The sequence below is a fragment of the Ylistrum balloti genome, unplaced genomic scaffold (genome assembly GCF_031769215.1).
Source record: "Ylistrum balloti isolate Yb309-2 unplaced genomic scaffold, AGI_CSIRO_Ybal_v1 Utg369672, whole genome shotgun sequence".
Lineage (NCBI taxonomy): Eukaryota > Metazoa > Mollusca > Bivalvia > Pectinida > Pectinidae > Ylistrum > Ylistrum balloti.
Genome location: NW_026781917.1, coordinates 739,389 through 757,394, shown reverse-complemented (window position 1 = coordinate 757,394; position 18,006 = coordinate 739,389). Strand labels below are relative to the sequence as shown.

Sequence of the window (18,006 nt, the reverse complement as noted above, 5' to 3'; positions counted from 1 at the left end):
TGCTTATTTTTCATACCATTGGATGGAAACTTATCAGTGTACATCTTAGTATTGTTAAAGAGTAAGACAATTGCAATACTGATTCACTCTCGCCTGTACCTCTGTAAAGGCTTATGTTATACCACCCATACTGGGTTGTCTTCTGGGGGTTTTATCATTGTTCTCTCACAGTTAACCTTCAATCGCTATTCCTACGCAAAACATTTGTTTTTTATTCACAGTTACCGTCATTTGGTATATTCCTTAGGTCCTGCCATATTGGAGTTGAACAGTATTACCAAAGTTCTGCTATCTTTTAATACCCATTACGATCAATTATAATATACTAGTAAGACTGCACTATGGACGTGTGATTTGGTATGGAACCCATGGGGCTCAGTTGAAGCGTCTTGAATTCAAGGGTAATTATTCTTTATCATGACCTAGGATCTTGTCGCTAAGAGAATGCTGAATGATAATTACTCAACAAATACTTAAGGATTTAATTTTTTGTTCGATGTTATTAAGCCAGTGAACGATAATAGATTTTCAAAAATAATTAAAGTTAATCCTTATCATTTCATCATAGATTGTAATATTGTTTACTTTCACTCTGGCCTCACTTTATCATTATTTACACAATCACATTGACCGATCAGATATAACGGTAATGTTTTATTCTACATTCCATTGAAACACTGTGTATATGTTACATGAAAAAGTGTATTTAGATGTTTGCCTTATATTCAGTTTCAGTTTTCCAAGTATTTTTGTGAGATATTGATTGCTTACAAGAAGAGCATTCAAGGGCCAGGGCAAAGATGAATGTAACACTTGATCACGAATCCGCCCTCCTCCTGGACCAACCAAGTCTTTTGGCCTTTCTTATATTTGCCTGTTCTGCGGTGTCTATCGTAATTATAGCAGTGATGTGTTGTTTTGGGGGCTGTTGTGAGATGCCTGCAACAAAACAAAGTATATCACCATTGCGAAGTAAAGGATATGTTTTTCGCGGAGGTAGACCGCCGCCAGTTTCAACTGAAGACGTAGGAGGAAGTTTTCACGGGTGCAGGAATTACCACAAGAAGTTGTCTTTGAAAGTTTTCAGACATCATAATCTCTACGGCATTAATCTGAGGAGTTATAGGACGAATTTAAGTGTATTAAAAGAAGATGACGAGGAAAGCGTTAGTATGACGTCACATGAGAACGTCTGTGTGGGGAAGGCAAGTGTTTACACGCTAAAGGAGTACGCAGAGAGACCGGATGTGACGAATACCAATATTACTCAGCCAGAAGTTTGCCACTTTAGCAAAGTTGATTTAGAAAAAGTGGAAAAAGTTGATAATACACTAAACTGGCCAAGTGTGGAAACGAATGTGGTAAATTGCGATGCGTATGACGTCATGAAAGTTAAAGATGATATTGTATCTTCTGAGAATGTTTTGACACAATGTAATACTGATGACGATTGTAACGTTAGAGTATTACTCACACAGTCTGTTCCAACATGATGATAATTGAACTCTGCTAGCTTATGTGTGTTATAATTTCAGTTAAGTGACCCGGTGCTTGTACTTTTGCATATTATAGAATAGCGCCTTATAAATAATACTTAGTTGCCTACAGAATAACACCCACAAGACTATTGGACACAACAAAACTTTGATATCACCTACATATCTTTCACCTCTCCAATGTCCCAATATAATTTCTTATCATTACACTAGGTAGTTTGTCTGTCTATAACACTGATAGTGGTGCCAGCGATTTTGTTTTTGTGTCACAACCAACATGGCGAACCTCCAATATGTCGCGTTAATATTGTTACTCACTTTAAATGTAGCCCATTCGGCCTTCACACCAGGATGTAGTTTTTATAACGGTCAGTGTGTTTACAACGTTAAACTTGGACAAGAGGGTCAGTGCAACTCCGTCCAACAAGCGGCTAGTGCAGCTCCAAGTGGCAGTGGTCATCTGAATGGTGGAGAATGCACATGTAATGATGTCACACTTGCTAAGAATGACCTTGTAACACTTCAGGGGACGGTGAATCAGCTGCAGCATGCGGTAGACCAGCTCTTCAAACAACTCAATTTGACAAAGACTGAACTTGCACAGACTAACCAACAGGTGGCAACGGAAACTGCTGGCAACGCCGATCTGCTATCCACACTCCACCTCAAGGAGCTCGCCCTGAACCAGACTGACCATGAACTGGCTAGTGTACTTAACACAGCGGGGACGGAAATAAAAAATCTGAGAGAACAGCTCCAGAACGCTACTCGGGATCTGAATGTATGTCAGGGAGTAGTCAACCCCGGCAGCCAATCCTCAGTACCAGGTTAGTTCGCTCATCTCGATTTTTCTTAAAACAATACTTCTCAGACGGGTTTTCTTTTCTTTTTTTTTCTGAAGAGAATCTACAAAATATGTTTTAATACGGAATGGCAGAACACATTTGACTTTGTTTTGATAAAAGTCACAACTCATTACTGTCATCACTTTGTTAATGATAAAATGTCACAATTACATCAACGTCATCTAGTTAGTATTCATATCCAGTCGGATATGTTTTTCACTTAAACATAATTTCACTTCAAGGTATTTCATCTAGTACTAGCGAGGGTACAAATATGAGTATCTGATGTATTCGTAAAGAATTAAGTCTATGGCTATCGTCTTTATAAACCGGATGTTAAATTTGATTCATTGTGTTACGTGTGTTATTTCAGGCAGACGCTGTAACCTTAAATAGTTCATTCATTTATTGCTGACATTTTCAGCACTTACTGGAGATTACGCCACCTTCTACTGTCCATTCCAAGACAGTCACATGTGCGGTTTCAATCACGAATCTGGCGACGATGGTAACTGGTTATTTAACAAAGCTGCCCATTCTGGCACTGGCCCAGAGGCGGACCATACATATGGAACACCATCAGGTAAGCTTCCCTCTACTTCCAGATCGTCATCCCATTAACGCTTGAATGAATGAAGTTTAGTGCACGTTTTTTCTTGGAGTGAATCTTGGAGTAAACAACCATAGATGTTATGTAAGCCCAATAAAATACGGATCAAATTTACTGCGTTATATTTCATAAGTATATATCCCCTTTAAGAAAAATGTATAAAAATATCTCGGACCATACATTTTATTGTGCACTGCACATTGATCACAGACCGGTAACAACATACTTACCACCTCATGCAAGATTTTATTGTTCATTGCTTTGACTTGCATAATGTCCAAGATTATCAAATAGCACAGAAATTGATCTTATAATGTTTCTGATATTTCTATCCAGGTTATTACATGTTGATGGACGCCAAAACTCTTGGAGGTTCTTCTTCCGGTCACACACGCATTTTCCGCTTAGACTCGCCATCGATGAAATCATCCCAAAATTACTGCATCAAGTTCTGGTACAATATGTACGGAAGTGATGTGCAAAACTTAAATGTATACGCAAAGGTAGGCGATAAGTATGTCTCATAGTGTCTGCTGTAGTCTCAATATGTAAGCCAATGTAAGGTATATATATGGATCCACGCACCGTGAGAATAACCTACCGCAAAACATATATTTATATCTATATATTTCATGCGGACGCTTCTAACGCCAGACTTAAACAGAAGACCAACACAAACGACTCTTCTTTAAGAATAGTTGGACCTTCATCTTTTTGCCGAATAATGAATTGTCCCCAAGACTCAGTATTTGCACTTTCTGTTTGATAAGGGAAACAGACGTTTATGAAGGCTCACAGTACTGTTTGCAACCAGTGTTTGCGCTAAAGATAAACATCTTTGATATATTTCCATTCCATAAATTATTTCTATACCAAACTGATGAATGTCATTTTAAGTTCTTCTTTAAGATGCATGAAAGCGTGACGATTTCCATTTCAAACTCATAAATTTCCCATTTTTAGTTAGTAACAACCCTGTTTCCCCAACCTATTGAATGCACATATCGGTACTATCGCAATTGATTAAGTATTTCAGGTTTTTTTTTCACAATAACAATAACGATTTCCATGGGAAATATTGACAACTGTGTTTCATTGGTCCAGGTTGATGACAACTGTGGGAAATGGGTTACTTTCTCATTTGAAAAAAATAATGTGTTCGATACTCATTAGTTTGTGCCTGGTTGTACTTTTTAAAGAATCTCCATGTAAGTCTTTCTTTGCAGATATTTTACCTTCGTTCCAAATGTTTCGAGTTTCAAATTAGATGTTGTTAAGAGTTTGGTAATTTCCTCTTGTTGCTAGGCAGTAGTTCTGTTGTTCAGCCCCCATCTACCTCCCCATGTCATTCCATTTCCCCAATTCACACTTTTCATTGATTTTCTTGTAACTATCTCGGATTTCACATAAGTTTTTCATATATTTTTAACGAGTTTTTTTTCTATTATTCGTCTAGCTGTGTTCGTAAATAAGTCTTTTATGTATATATAACAACTTGGTTCTGTTTAATAGATACATAACGGATTGGGAAACCCTATATTCACCAGAAACGGAAATCAAGGACTTGAGTGGCATTTGGCGGAAATTGACCTCAACGACGAGTACACAAGAAACGATTTCTCTGTAAGTTAAAAGAAACCTTGGTCCCAAAATGTCTGTTGGGTTTTATTGATCTTCATACTATATCGATATAAAGCAGCTGTCAAACGAAATAGGTACCAAATGCAAATAAATGAAAAATAAACAGTTAAAAACTATTACAGTAAGATTGAAACTTTTTCATATCGACTCATTAAATCCTATTCTACAAATAAAACGAGTTTAAAAGAGCAATCATCTTGCCTTTCCTCACCAAGATGAGTTTATTCGCGTCTCTGAATATCATTCTCAAACTTGTACGCTACTAGGAGCAATGAGCCTATATCTGTTCATAATTACATAATAAGTGCTTCCACGAAAATATCAGCTGTCATATTTGTATGCAGAAGCATGGTATTTAATATCACCAGAAGTGATGTCAAAATGGTGGAAACTGAAAAAAAAACAACTTGAAATACAGGATCCTAGAAATATCGGACTTCATATTTAAAGTTACGAGAATCTTAGTCTGTTTGCATATTGTCATTAAACCATAAATATGTACATTTCCTGAAACGCAAATTTTACTTACCTGTGGTACAGATCGTCTTTGAAGCTACGACGAATGCCTACAAATCCTATACATACAGCTCCAGCGGCGGAAGTCACTATGTCTACCATAACCAATACGGCAACATCGCCATTGACGACTTTTACGCTTATAATACTACGTGCAGCAGTAAGTGACATTTAAATCTGTCCGTCATCATACCAGTCATCAAATAACTTCGTCAGTTTACCCCATGCTTGAGCATTGTTAATGTAACAGAGGTCATTATCAATTTCGATGCCTTGGCTTACTAGTCTGAAGCTCAACCGGTCGAGCTAAAGAGAAGTTCTCTCTATCCGAGCGGTATTCTGCGGCTAGTATTTTACCAGAGTTACATACTCCCTCTCTAGGAAATAACTCGAGTGTCCAGGGGTCACAGCGGTACTTGTGAAAGTTACGTTGGTGGTGCATGGCTAAGATTATTCCCGAGTCCTTTCATGGGCGCCATTGTAACAGAGTTCATACTTTCTGGTAATGCCGTCAAACCTGATCTGTGAGGTGACCATTCAGTTATTTCCAAAATGACGGAGACTGCTGAGTGCTCATCGACGTGCATCTCAAACAATTTATTGAAAAAAGAAACCTTGAGTACATGCTAATATTGTTAATGAAGTCTGTCATCCATGCTATAAGGATATTATATTCTTCCCAGGCATTCCAAATTGTCCGCCCGGCTCATACAAACGGACGGTTGGCAACGTGACATCATGTTTGAGCTTCCATTCAGCGCCCTTATCTTGGTTCAAAGCCAATGAAGATTGCAAGAAGGAATCGGCCCATGGACATTTGATGACAATTCCAAATGGACAAACCCAGAACTATCTCCTTCATCTCATCAATAATGATATAGGTGCGTAACAGTAAAGGACAGGCGATCTTCAGTATGTAAAAGAAACAAAGTGAGTGGAAGTTGTAGTCAAGGGTTTAGACATATACGGGGAAAGGACGGCTTAATCAATATTCGATAAAAAAGTCTACATGAATAATTGATATAGAAAGGTGTACCGAGAGGCCATACTTGCCCCAGTCCTCCATTCAAAGAGAGTCCAAACGATATAAACAGGTCAAGATAGGTCCACATACACCAGTGCCAAGCTCCCAGATTCAGGTTCATCAGGCTGATAAGTCGTGTATATTCCTCGCTAAGTGTCATTACTTGTATGTCATCTACAGGTCTAATGGCAGCCGGTCAGTCCGGTTACTATATTTCCGCCTCAGACGAGTGGAGTGAGGGCTCATTTGTTTGGACAGACACCGGCACTCCGTACCGAGTTAACTACACTAGCTGGCACACTGGCCAACCTAACAATGTCGCAAGTAATCAAGATTGTGTTCTTCTCGAATACCCCTCTGCTGACTACGAATGGGGTGATGTTGACTGCCGAACCAAACACCCCTACATCTGTGAAATCGAATTTTAGATTGACAAGTACTGAATAAAACTGTTAATTACTGAATAAAGCAAATGTCGTGATATCCATTTTCCTCACCAGTTATTCCAACTGTGTTGATATCTTCAAAGAAATTTCAGTAGAATCTTATATAAATAGAAACACTACATGATATTGGTGTTCGTGTTATTGTCTAGTTGTGGAAGTTTCCTCTCACTATTAAACTGTTTAGAACGGCCGAATCATCAGAGTTATTTTTATTAACTCCCCTTCTCGTAGGACCTATAGTAGGACTCTTTAACATTCTTGCCGATATTTCTGATGCACTCCCGACTGACACGTTCCACCTTCTACATGTTGACGAAATAAAAATTACTCCTCAGTACCTAATTCAGGTGAAGCTTAATTAACAAACACATATCTTGTCTCATTAGTTTTCACTACACAACGACGTTATTTTATAATTAAGTCGTGAACATTTCAGCGATACCATATTTACTTGTTATAAAAACCAAATATCTATCGATATATTATAGAGACTATTGGTGAAAGATGACGGGGACTGCTCTAGTACGTTTGTTTAGTTCATTGCAGCAGGAGGTTCTTGAAAAATCATTGTGACACCGGTAACATAATATCGAAATGCGACTGGCTAACTTGCTTGTATCGCTGATCTAATATTGAATGTAAGTCCCAAAACAGCAGGCAAATACTTATTTCATGGGATTGCTTTTTTGTTTCGGTAAGATGGCGGAATCTTACTACTTGGGACGAAACGTCGCTGAGAAGGTAGGTTTGAGTAAAATACTCGAATAAATATCTTTACGGCAATTTTTTCAAATATTTTTAATACTCTCAAGACCGTCCTATTATTAGGATTTTAGGGTAAAATACATGCTTCGGCATGTGACTGGTGAAATCGATCTATCTAGTTGCGCTCTTGTTGATGTTACCAGAGAGTGTCTTTGATTGTTCCGACCTTTAACCAAAACATCCTACAACTTGTAGTGTTGACACAGTCAGTACCCAAAAGATAGGTCGTCAGTGCCATTTCAAGCACAACACTGTATGTAAGGTTTTTTTCTATACATCGTCTATTGACCGTGGTAATGCTTCCTTTGGACGCAGCATCCTCTGTAATAGTTATTGCTCTGGAAGCCTAATGACGATAGAATTTTAAGTCTGACTGACTCTATATCACATTTGGTGGCCTCAGAATTGTCTTCAGTTTGCATGGGAAACTAATGACAAGTATCTTTCATTCGTTTGTATAAATTTTAAAAAATCTATTTGTGAAAGAAATGTATCACTTGTTTGTTATTTGTAAATCGTGAATGCTTACATAAAATTACATTTCTTTGCTTTGATACAATACCTTATAGCATGACTATCAACTTTTTAGTTTATCAGATCTTCATAACCTAGTACCAAAGTCCGGAAAAGTAGCGTTAAATATACTGTCAAAGTATACAACTTTTACCTTAAATCCGAAACATTCCTTTTTTTTACTTTATCCTCCGAAATAATCTAGTTTTGTAAAAAAAAAAAAAAAAAAAATTAAAAAAAAAATTTGAAGATAGTATAACCTTACACATCAATCTTTAAACTTGACCCTCGGTTTTAAAAACTCAATGCAGACCGTCAATTTTAAAGACAAATTACACTGATAAGTTTTTGACTTAGGATTTGAAGAATTTTAGCGATTTCGATTTAAAATTCAAATAATGTCAATCGTCTATTTTATCTGTGTTTCCTTCCGACCGTAAGTGTTTGTGTCAATTCTTAACTTTTTTGGGACAAATTTCTACCCTCACTTATGCACACATATATGAATTTCTCAACATGCAGCAGGAAACACGCGTATAGTTCACTTTGTCTAAACACGTTATTCAACCAATGGCTGTCTTATCATATTCTTAAGGTATTCACTTTTGGAGCACCTAGTTCGCTAAGAGACCCTTTTTGATAAGCCATTCCTCCAATATGTGTAATACGAAATTATCTTTAGTACGATAAGGCCGTACGACAAAGTGACCCTAAGTAAGATATATGTCATTTCACCGTCTGTAAAATGTTTGTAGGTAATTTAGGTCCCCTGGTTTGTTTTCTGACCATTTCTTTTTCCGTTGTCATTGGTGACCAGACCTGTGGGTTTTCTGGACAATGTGAGTATGATGTAATAGTCGGCCATTGCGCAAACCAAACCAATACTCGGTCTGTACGAGATGCAGGATGTTCGTGCTCAGATCTTAATGCAATTGAAAGTGATGTCGATGCTTTGGCATCCACTGTCCGTAAAGCACAACATGGCTTTGAATCTGTATCGGCAGAATTAACCAAAACGATTGCCGAGTTGCAAGCAAAACAAGCAGCGCTACAGACACTTCAGAATGAGAAGAAAGATCTCCAGTCAAAGATTCAAAGCACGGACTCGTCTTTGAATGCTTCAAAGTTACGTCTAGAAGGGGAGAAGGAATTGGCAGCATCAGAGGTCGCCAGGCTCCAATCAGCAATGTCCTTGACTAATAAAACTTTGACAACATGCAATGCTGCATTGGTCGCGATCCAGACCCAAGGAAACTCTACGTCTTCAGGTAAGTATGCTAACATCACAAGGTAAAACCGTTATTTTTTTTGTTTGTTAATAATTACTTGTATGAAACATATGGCAAAGAGTTTATAGATTTGTTGTAGAGCTTTCACATATTCTTGATACGGCCATGATGCATAAAAAATAAAAAACAATACACGAAAACAAACCATTTCAAATGATGGAATATTTATTCGCATTTGTTAATTTTGGTTCAATTTTATCATTAACGCATATTTTTTATAATAGTAAAACTGTACGTTACATAAATAAGAATGATAAAACAATACACTGACAAATGCCATATTTTGATAAATGGGTATTCCACACACATAGTAGGTGAAAAAAGAAAATCTTCCCTGATGTTGTTCCGATGCTCTATCAGTCGTACTACTTGTTTGAATTAACGTGGCTGCACAAGTTGAAGTGTAAAGAGAAACAACTCTTACGAAACTTGTTTTTTGACATTGTAAAACACAAAAGATATTTAAAGAAACGAAAAACCGCTGATGTTTGAAATGATGATTTTTCACTTACAGTGATAAACAATCACCTGATCTATTGTGGTTTTGAGGACAGTCACCTCTGTGGATTCACACATGATAGCAGTTCTACCAGCTGGACACAAGGGAAGGGCACTGTTTCCTCGTCCACTGGCCCTCTTAGTGACCATACTTACGGGTCAGCAACAGGTAAACCAGTGTCCGTTTCAACAAATTATTAAAACTGTTGTCGGAATAACCATTCTTTCTATAAATATCTATATAGATTATAACAATTAGATTATCTAATTAGGAGAAAACTTTTGCTGTTTTGGTTTCCCCCATAATATATGTGATTTATTTGTGTTTACATTTCTATGTACATGATTCCATGTTATTAGGTTAGTGGCGTACTTGACTTGTTATAGACAGTACCTTGTATGAGTTGACATGTGATACGTGTTTTATGAAAAAAAGGTCTGAGATTATTTTTCTTTAAAGGCTTATTGAGCTTTTAGCGAGCTTAAAGTTCCATAAAGGACGTATCAAATGAAAAAGGATTGAAGATTTTTTTATCACATGATCGATTTCATGATCAAATATGGTAAAAGCGGACATATCGACGGCAAACCTGAAGTCATGTTTGCTGTTTATCTATGGTCTCTATTGTGACGTTACAATGACATCAGTGAATGTGTGTCGTCATTTGATTATCTAAAGTGACTTCATAATAAGCTAAATTACATATGTGTAATACGCAAAAAGCATGACGTGGATATATTTACTTAATAACAACGCTATCATTTGATAAGATCAAAAGATGTTTGTTTGTTTTTTTTCAATTTTAGTATAATTCATATCATTTTAAAATTAGGAAAGATACATGATCTTTAATCGTGACAGGACATTACATGTACCTGGATGCTGCACGTTTGGCCAGTTATTCCAATACTGAGCATGTCGTCAGGATGACGTCACCACTCCTGACGCCGTCGACTGGATACTGCCTCCGGTTCTGGTACAACATGTACGGAACAGACATCCAAACACTTAACGTTTACGCTAAGGTACGATTGTGGAAACATTGAAGAACAAAAAGCAGGATCACTGTGAAATGTGTGGTTTTTGAAAGTTCAAATTTTCACATTTTTGACAAAGGATAAAAGCTTTCCTCGAAAACGATGAAACAGGCTCCAGTTTTCAGTATTAATGATATTTTCTCCCCCACCCCCCCCCCCCCCCTCACACACACACACACGCACACGCACACGCGCATGCACGCACGCACACGATAAATTCTTTATCGCTCTAAACACCCTTCATTAATATACACTTGTGGGGCCTCAATCGACTTTCGACACGACTGAAACTAATATCTAATTTTCACACACTTTAAAGGTATTTGTTGTCTCTTTAACATTAAATACATATTATACAGCGATATTGACAGAAATGCACGTGTCTTATTTTATAAAATCAGATACTCGGCGGAAGTGGTCTCGGGAACCCCGTGTACGTACATACGGGAGAAGTGGACAGGGCTTGGCACATGGCGGAAGTCTCACTCGACTCTGAGTATACATCTCATTCATTCAGCGTAAGTACAGGACTCTTTGTTGTCTATACGTCTCACAACCATATCTTCCGATGTCGCTGCTTTCCATCACAACATTTTTCAGATGTACGGTGAGAAATACCGGTTGTAATTGTTGAAACATTTATTATCTCTGCTATAAAACTGTAAACTTTATTTGTTTTACAACAATTGCGAAACAAGTTATTTCAACTAATGCTAATCACTCTTGTTGGCCCGGATGTAAGCGCGCGAGGGGTCTTATTGTGGGAGGAAACCTGAATAACCGGGGAAAACCCACGTGGTCGGGCAGGTGACCGTTACCTTTTCACGTCCGTTCCATGAGTCGAACCCCGGACGGCTAGGTGAAAGGATCTCATAAGTCTTAACAAGACTTTAAAGATTCTGTGTACAGTGTATTTGTCTTCAAACGACTGAATTGAGTGGAAATGAGAAATAAAAATTATATCCTTGCCTAAATGTGTTTAAAATCTTCGTCTTTTTCGGTAATGAGACAGCTGGTCTAATTCAAATAAGTAAGTGAATTTAAGAGTGATGATCTGACTATCACGACCGAAATAAAATTGCTTGAACGATAGTCTCTTTAGTTTATCTCAAAAACATTTTTTAAACATCGGACTAATTAGAAATGTTAAAGTCAATGATTGATTTGGAAATGCTTGGATGAGATTTAGGAATTACTTCTGATTATTATGTTTAGATAAATTTCGTTGCTCAGTTTATGTTTGAAGCTACTACGCATGCGAAGAAAACGTCTCACTACACCAGTGGTCATTCGTACACAACAACTTCCGGGTCAAGGGGCAATATCGCTATTGATGACTTGTACATTTACAACACTTCGTGTAGCCATAATGGTAAGTGCACACCACTAACTTTTGGACGGAACGTGTAAGAATACCGAAGTGTACACATATTTCTGGTGTTATATTAGTAAATAACGCTGTAATTAACGGAGAGTGTCAGAATACCGAAGTGTACACATATTTCTGGTGTTATAATAGTAAATAACGCTGTAATTAACGGAGAGTGTCAGAATACCGAAGTGTACACATATTTCTGGTGTTATATTAGTAAATAACGGTGTAATTAACGGAAAGTGTGAGAATACCGAAGTGTACACATATTTCTGGTGTTATGATAGTAAATAACGCTGTAATTAACGGAAAGTGTGAGAATACCGAAGTGTACACATATTTCTGGTGTTATGATAGTAAATAACGCTGTAATTAACGGAAAGTGTGAGAATACCGAAGTGTACACATATTTCTGGTGTTATATTAGTAAATATCACTGTAATTAACGGAAAGTGTGAGAATACCGAAGTGTACACATATTTCTGGTGTTATATTAGTAAATATCCCTGTAATTAACGGAACGTGTCAGAATACCGAAGTGTACACATATTTCTGGTGTTATATTAGAAAATATCGCTGTAATTAACGGAAAGTGTGAGAATACCGAAGTGTACACATATTTCTGGTGTTATATTAGTAAATATCGCTGTAATTAACGGAAAGTGTGAGAATACCGAAGTGTACACATATTTCTGCTGTTATAATGGTAAATAACGCTGTAATTAACGGAAAGTGTGAGAATACCGAAGTGTACACATATTTCTGGTGTTATAATAGTAAATAACACTGTAATTAACGGAACGTGTGAGAATACCGAAGTGTACACATATTTCTGGTGTTATAATAGTAAATATCACTGTAATTAACGGAACGTGTCAGAATACCGAAGTGTACACATATTTCTGGTGTTATAGGTGTACTTAACGGAAAGTGTGAGAATACCGAAGTGTACACATATTTCTGCTGTTATAGGTGTACTTAACGGAAAGTGTGAGAATACCGAAGTGTACACATAATTCTGGTGTTATAATAGTAAATAACACTGTAATTAACGGAAAGTGTGAGAATACCGAAGTGTACACATATTTCTGGTGTTATATGAGTAAATAACGCTGTAATTAACGGAAAGTGTGAGAATACCGAAGTGTACACATATTTCTGGTGTTATAATGGTAAATAACACTGTAATTAACGGAAAGTGTGAGAATACCGAAGTGTACACATATTTCTGGTGTTATAATGGTAAATAACGGTGTAATTAACGGAAAGTGTGAGAATACCGAAGTGTACACATATTTCTGGTGTTATATTAGTAAATATCGCTGTAATTAACGGAAAGTATGAGAATACCGAAGTGTACACATATTTCTGGTGTTATATTAGTAAATATCGCTGTAATTAACGGAAAGTGTGAGAATACCGAAGTGTACACATATTTCTGGTGTTATATTAGTAAATATCGCTGTAATTAACGGAGAGTGTGAGAATACCGAAGTGTACACATATTTCTGGTGTTATCATGGTAAATAACGGTGTAATTAACGGAAAGTGTGAGAATACCGAAGTGTACACATATTTCTGGTGTTATAACGGTAAATAACACTGTAATTAACGGAAAGTGTGAGAATACCGAAGTGTACACATATTTCTGGTGTTATAACGGTAAATAACGCTGTAATTATCGGAAAGTGTGAGAATACCGAGGTGTACACATATTTCTGGTGTTATATTAGTAAATATCGCTGTAATTAACGGAAAGTGTGAGAATACCGAAGTGTACACATATTTCTGGTGTTATATTAGTAAATAACGCTGTAATTAACGGAAAGTGTGAGAATACCGAAGTGTACAAATATTTCTGGTGTTATAATGGTAAATATCGCTGTAATTAACGGAAAGTGTCAGAATACCGAAGTGTACACATATTTCTGGTGTAATATTAGTAAATATCACTGTAATTAACGGAAAGTGTGAGAATACCGAAGTGTACACATATTTCTGGTGTTATCATGGTAAATAACGGTGTATTTTACGGAAAGTGTGAGAATACCGAAGTGTACACATATTTCTGGTGTTATATTAGTAAATATCACTGTAATCAACGGAAAGTGTGAGAATACCGAAGTGTACACATATTTCTGGTGTTATATTAGTAAATATCGCTGTAATTAACGGAAAGTGTGAGAATACCGAAGTGTACACATATTTCTGGTGTTATAATGGTAAATAACACTGTAATTAACGGAAAGTGTGAGAATACCGAAGTGTACACATATTTCTGGTGTTATATTAGTAAATATCGCTGTAATTAACGGAAAGTGTGAGAATACCGAAGTGTACACATATTTCTGGTGTTATATTAGTAAATAACGCTGTAATTAACAGAAAGTGTGAGAATACCGAAGTGTACACATATTTCTGGTGTTATAATGGTAAATATCGCTGTAATTAACGGAAAGTGTCAGAATACCGAAGTGTACACATATTTCTGGTGTTATATTAGTAAATATCACTGTAATTAACGGAAAGTGTGAGAATACCGAAGTGTACACATATTTCTGGTGTTATCATGGTAAATAACACTGTAATTAACGGAAAGTGTGAGAATACCGAAGTGTACACATATTTCTGGTGTTATATTAGTAAATATCACTGTAATCAACGGAAAGTGTGAGAATACCGAAGTGTACACATATTTCTGGTGTTATATTAGTAAATATCACTGTAATTAACGGAACGTGTCAGAATACCGAAGTGTACACATATTTCTGGTGTTATATTAGTAAATATCACTGTAATTAACGGAACGTGTCAGAATACCGAAGTGTACACATATTTCTGGTGTTATATTAGTAAATATCATTGTAATTAACGGAACGTGTCAGAATACCGAAGTGTACACATATTTCTGGTGATATATTAGTAAATATCACTGTAATCAACGGAAAGTGTGAGAATACCGAAGTGTACACATATTTCTGGTGTTATAATGGTAAAAAACGCTGTAGTTACACGAACATTTGTTGATGTCACTATGTTGAGAGACGCAGTGATAACGCGAACATCAATTCATCGAATGACAAGCGTGTAACCAGTGTAGTAACGCCAATTCTATAACTGAAGTTTATTATGCACGTGTAATATACCAGCAGCAATGACAATTGGTTGTTTCCATGTTAACTGTATTCCCACGCATTAGCGAGAAGGGCGTTCTACTATGTTTCACAAAATAATCGGCCCACAATTCGGATGAGACCTTGAATTAATAAATCTGTTTCTTAAAACATTGACTTTCTCGATAGTCTGAGCACCATTGATAACAACATTCCTTTTGGAACACTCAATACCCACAGATATTAATGTGACCACAGTAATACGCTCGGCATCCTATCAAATGTAACGCCACATAACAGTCGTTCAAGCATCAGTCAATAGGCCTATAGGCAGTTTCAGTTCACGAACTATTTGTCCTCGTCACCGAACACCATTTGTCCTTCCAGGGTAGGTATGTCACTTCCTGATGTCCTTGTTTCGATTTCTTCTTTGTTGTTGTAAAGCAGCTCTTGATTTTTCCATGTCAAGTCTGTTCTATAATGTAGTGGTCTCGTGACTACATTTTCTGGAAGATTAATCCATATTCTCTAGACTCTCAAATTTCTGAATTTAATTCACTTAGTTACAAAATGGCGACGATCATGTGGGTCAAAATTACAAGAAAAAAAGGTGGTAAGCATTTTTACACTTCAAAATTATTTTCTACTTACACCCGGCAGGAATTGAGATTAACTTGCCTAAAATGTTCCTGAGATGTCTTCACCAAGTTTTGTTATGTTTTAGGTCGATTTGAAATCTTTAAAAAGCACATTTAAAAAAGAATAACTCAAGTCGCACTAGTCCCATGGAGCTGAACATTGGTATGACTATTTTAAGGCAGGAAAGCCAACAACCAACAACAACGAAATAAACTGGACACTGTGTACCGGAAGCACTGCTTGAAAGTTTATCGATAAACAAAACAAACAAAACAACACGCACGCAAGAAATAACGAGATATTATATTCTTGTGTGCAAGCCTGACCACCATTCCAAACATTGATAAATGGAAACATGAGGTTTTGTGATCCAGAGGCTATTCAACACAAATGTAAATTCATTAAAGAAATGTGTTATTTTTAATAAATCACCATAACTATCGAGGATTTCATTTGGCTATGTCAGAATACCAGTAGGTTTGGTCTGTATTTTTCATAATAGGTCTGATCTCAGATATATACCAAAAATGATAACATTTCTGTTGCAGATTTATCGAGTTGTCCCGCCGGGTCACATCTTTACCGTGGATCAAACGGATCAGTTAGTGCTTGTTACATGATACATGTAGTTCCGGCCACCTGGGGTGATGCCGGAAAAGCGTGCAAAGAGCAGACCGGAGCAGGACACCTTGTGTCTATCAACAGTGCCGAGGAACAGACGTATCTAATCAATATTATCAACGCTGACCAAGGTAAGTGCTGCATCAACAGTCGAGACAACTTTAAAACGAATTCAAGGTATTGTTGATAGAAATTGTAATGTAAGTCGTCTCTCTTTTCTGTAACTCTTAAAAAAAATAGGTAAGTGAATAATGAAATGTTTGTTTTCAAAGATTGACACTGTCATCGATTGTAAATACCAAAGCTAGGGCAGTTCAATTTTATGCCCCATTTTAATGTAATTTACTGTGGTATGCTCATTCAACTCTTCGTGATATTTTGGACAGAATATCCATTTTTGAAAACACTTAGTAGTTGCCTTAATAGTTTCTTACCATATCTTATATAGCAAATTTGCCGCGTAAATGTAAATATTCCTTTTCTGGTAAAGAACGGCCCCTTTTCGCTAGTTCTTTCATTGATGTAAAAACAAGGATATGATAAAAAAACCCCCAAAAAACCGTGTTTTAGGTATGTTAAATATGTACATTGTTTTTCTCTTCTCTTATTAACGGGAGTAAACATTATCATCAAACGACCAAAACAATAAAGAACAAACATAGCCAATTTTGTTGTTTGCGATTATAAATGGCAGAAAAAAATGTCTCCCGTTGACATTTCCCTCATTGCGATAATATAAATATTATTTAGGCTAAACGTACACAGCACGCATAGCCTATTTCGACGGCCTTTCAACAAAATTTAACGATCCTGGCTTTCCCATAGGCTGAAATATCAAAAAGAGTTAGAGCCCTCTTGCGGCAATTTTCTGCGTAAATAATGCCGCGATTTTTCAAATCGCTATTTTAAAAGCATCCAAAATTAGTTTAATTTTTTAATAACAATACGATTATTATATATTTAAAAAAAGAAGCACAGTGTGGTTGAACTATTGATGAATTTTGAACAATATATTTACAAATTGTACTTTAAATATTATCAGGACTGAAAGCAATAGGTCAGAATGGATTTTACACTAGTGGAAACGATGAACGAGTAGAGGGGACATTCGAATGGACTGACCAAGGCTCTCACCTCCCTGTGACATACACTGACTGGCACCTGGGCCAGCCCAATAATGTCGGGGGTGACCAAGATTGTCTACTGATGCAGTACGCCGATAGTAACTATGAGTGGGGTGACGTCGCATGTAACGAGAAACACCCCTTCATATGTGAAATCAACAAATAGAGATTAAACGACACAAACAAGGATTTACCTACTGAAGAAGATCTCTTTCTATCAGCCTGAGAATATGATTTCAATCATTATATAATAAAAATCAACTATTGGAACAAATCAGGTTGTGTATTTCATTTAACAACGGTGTTCGACATCTCTATAGTGTATCTTCTCCCTCCTCCCTCTAAGACATTGTATAGATAATGTTTCAAACTTCGGCGGCAACTGTATACTTCAGAATGAATATATCTAAGATTACAGTCTGTCCACTGTGACAGCTATATACTACAGAGATGATA

General features: G+C 36.7%; 2 protein-coding genes across 2 annotated transcripts; both read left to right on the top strand.

Moving 5' to 3' along the window:
* The first annotated feature begins 1,773 nt into the window (after positions 1 to 1,773).
* LOC132562412 (MAM and LDL-receptor class A domain-containing protein 1-like) lies at positions 1,774 to 6,560 on the top strand. Its single transcript, XM_060227156.1, has 7 exons — positions 1,774 to 2,323; positions 2,766 to 2,924; positions 3,288 to 3,454; positions 4,464 to 4,574; positions 5,133 to 5,268; positions 5,792 to 5,989; positions 6,313 to 6,560. The coding sequence occupies exons 1-7, from the start codon at positions 1,774 to 1,776 to the stop codon at positions 6,558 to 6,560; spliced, it is 1,569 nt and encodes a 522-aa protein (XP_060083139.1).
* A 717-nt stretch (positions 6,561 to 7,277) lies between these two features.
* Positions 7,278 to 17,716, top strand: LOC132562401 (uncharacterized). The gene is made up of 8 exons (XM_060227145.1): positions 7,278 to 7,319; positions 8,674 to 9,124; positions 9,660 to 9,812; positions 10,506 to 10,669; positions 11,083 to 11,199; positions 11,915 to 12,053; positions 16,354 to 16,557; positions 17,469 to 17,716. The coding sequence occupies exons 1-8, from the start codon at positions 7,278 to 7,280 to the stop codon at positions 17,714 to 17,716; spliced, it is 1,518 nt and encodes a 505-aa protein (XP_060083128.1).
* The last annotated feature ends 290 nt before the right edge of the window (positions 17,717 to 18,006 follow it).

Coding starts and splice junctions, on each gene's coding strand:
- LOC132562412 (XM_060227156.1), top strand. CDS start 1,774: ATGGCGAACCTCCAATATGTCGCGTTAATATTGTTACTCACTTTAAAT. Junction 3,455..4,463: donor ACTTAAATGTATACGCAAAG/GTAGGCGATAAG, acceptor TCTGTTTAATAG/ATACATAACGGATTGGGAAA. Junction 5,990..6,312: donor TCTCATCAATAATGATATAG/GTGCGTAACAGT, acceptor TGTCATCTACAG/GTCTAATGGCAGCCGGTCAG.
- LOC132562401 (XM_060227145.1), top strand. CDS start 7,278: ATGGCGGAATCTTACTACTTGGGACGAAACGTCGCTGAGAAG. Junction 9,813..10,505: donor TACTTACGGGTCAGCAACAG/GTAAACCAGTGT, acceptor TAATCGTGACAG/GACATTACATGTACCTGGAT. Junction 12,054..16,353: donor CACTTCGTGTAGCCATAATG/GTAAGTGCACAC, acceptor TTTCTGTTGCAG/ATTTATCGAGTTGTCCCGCC.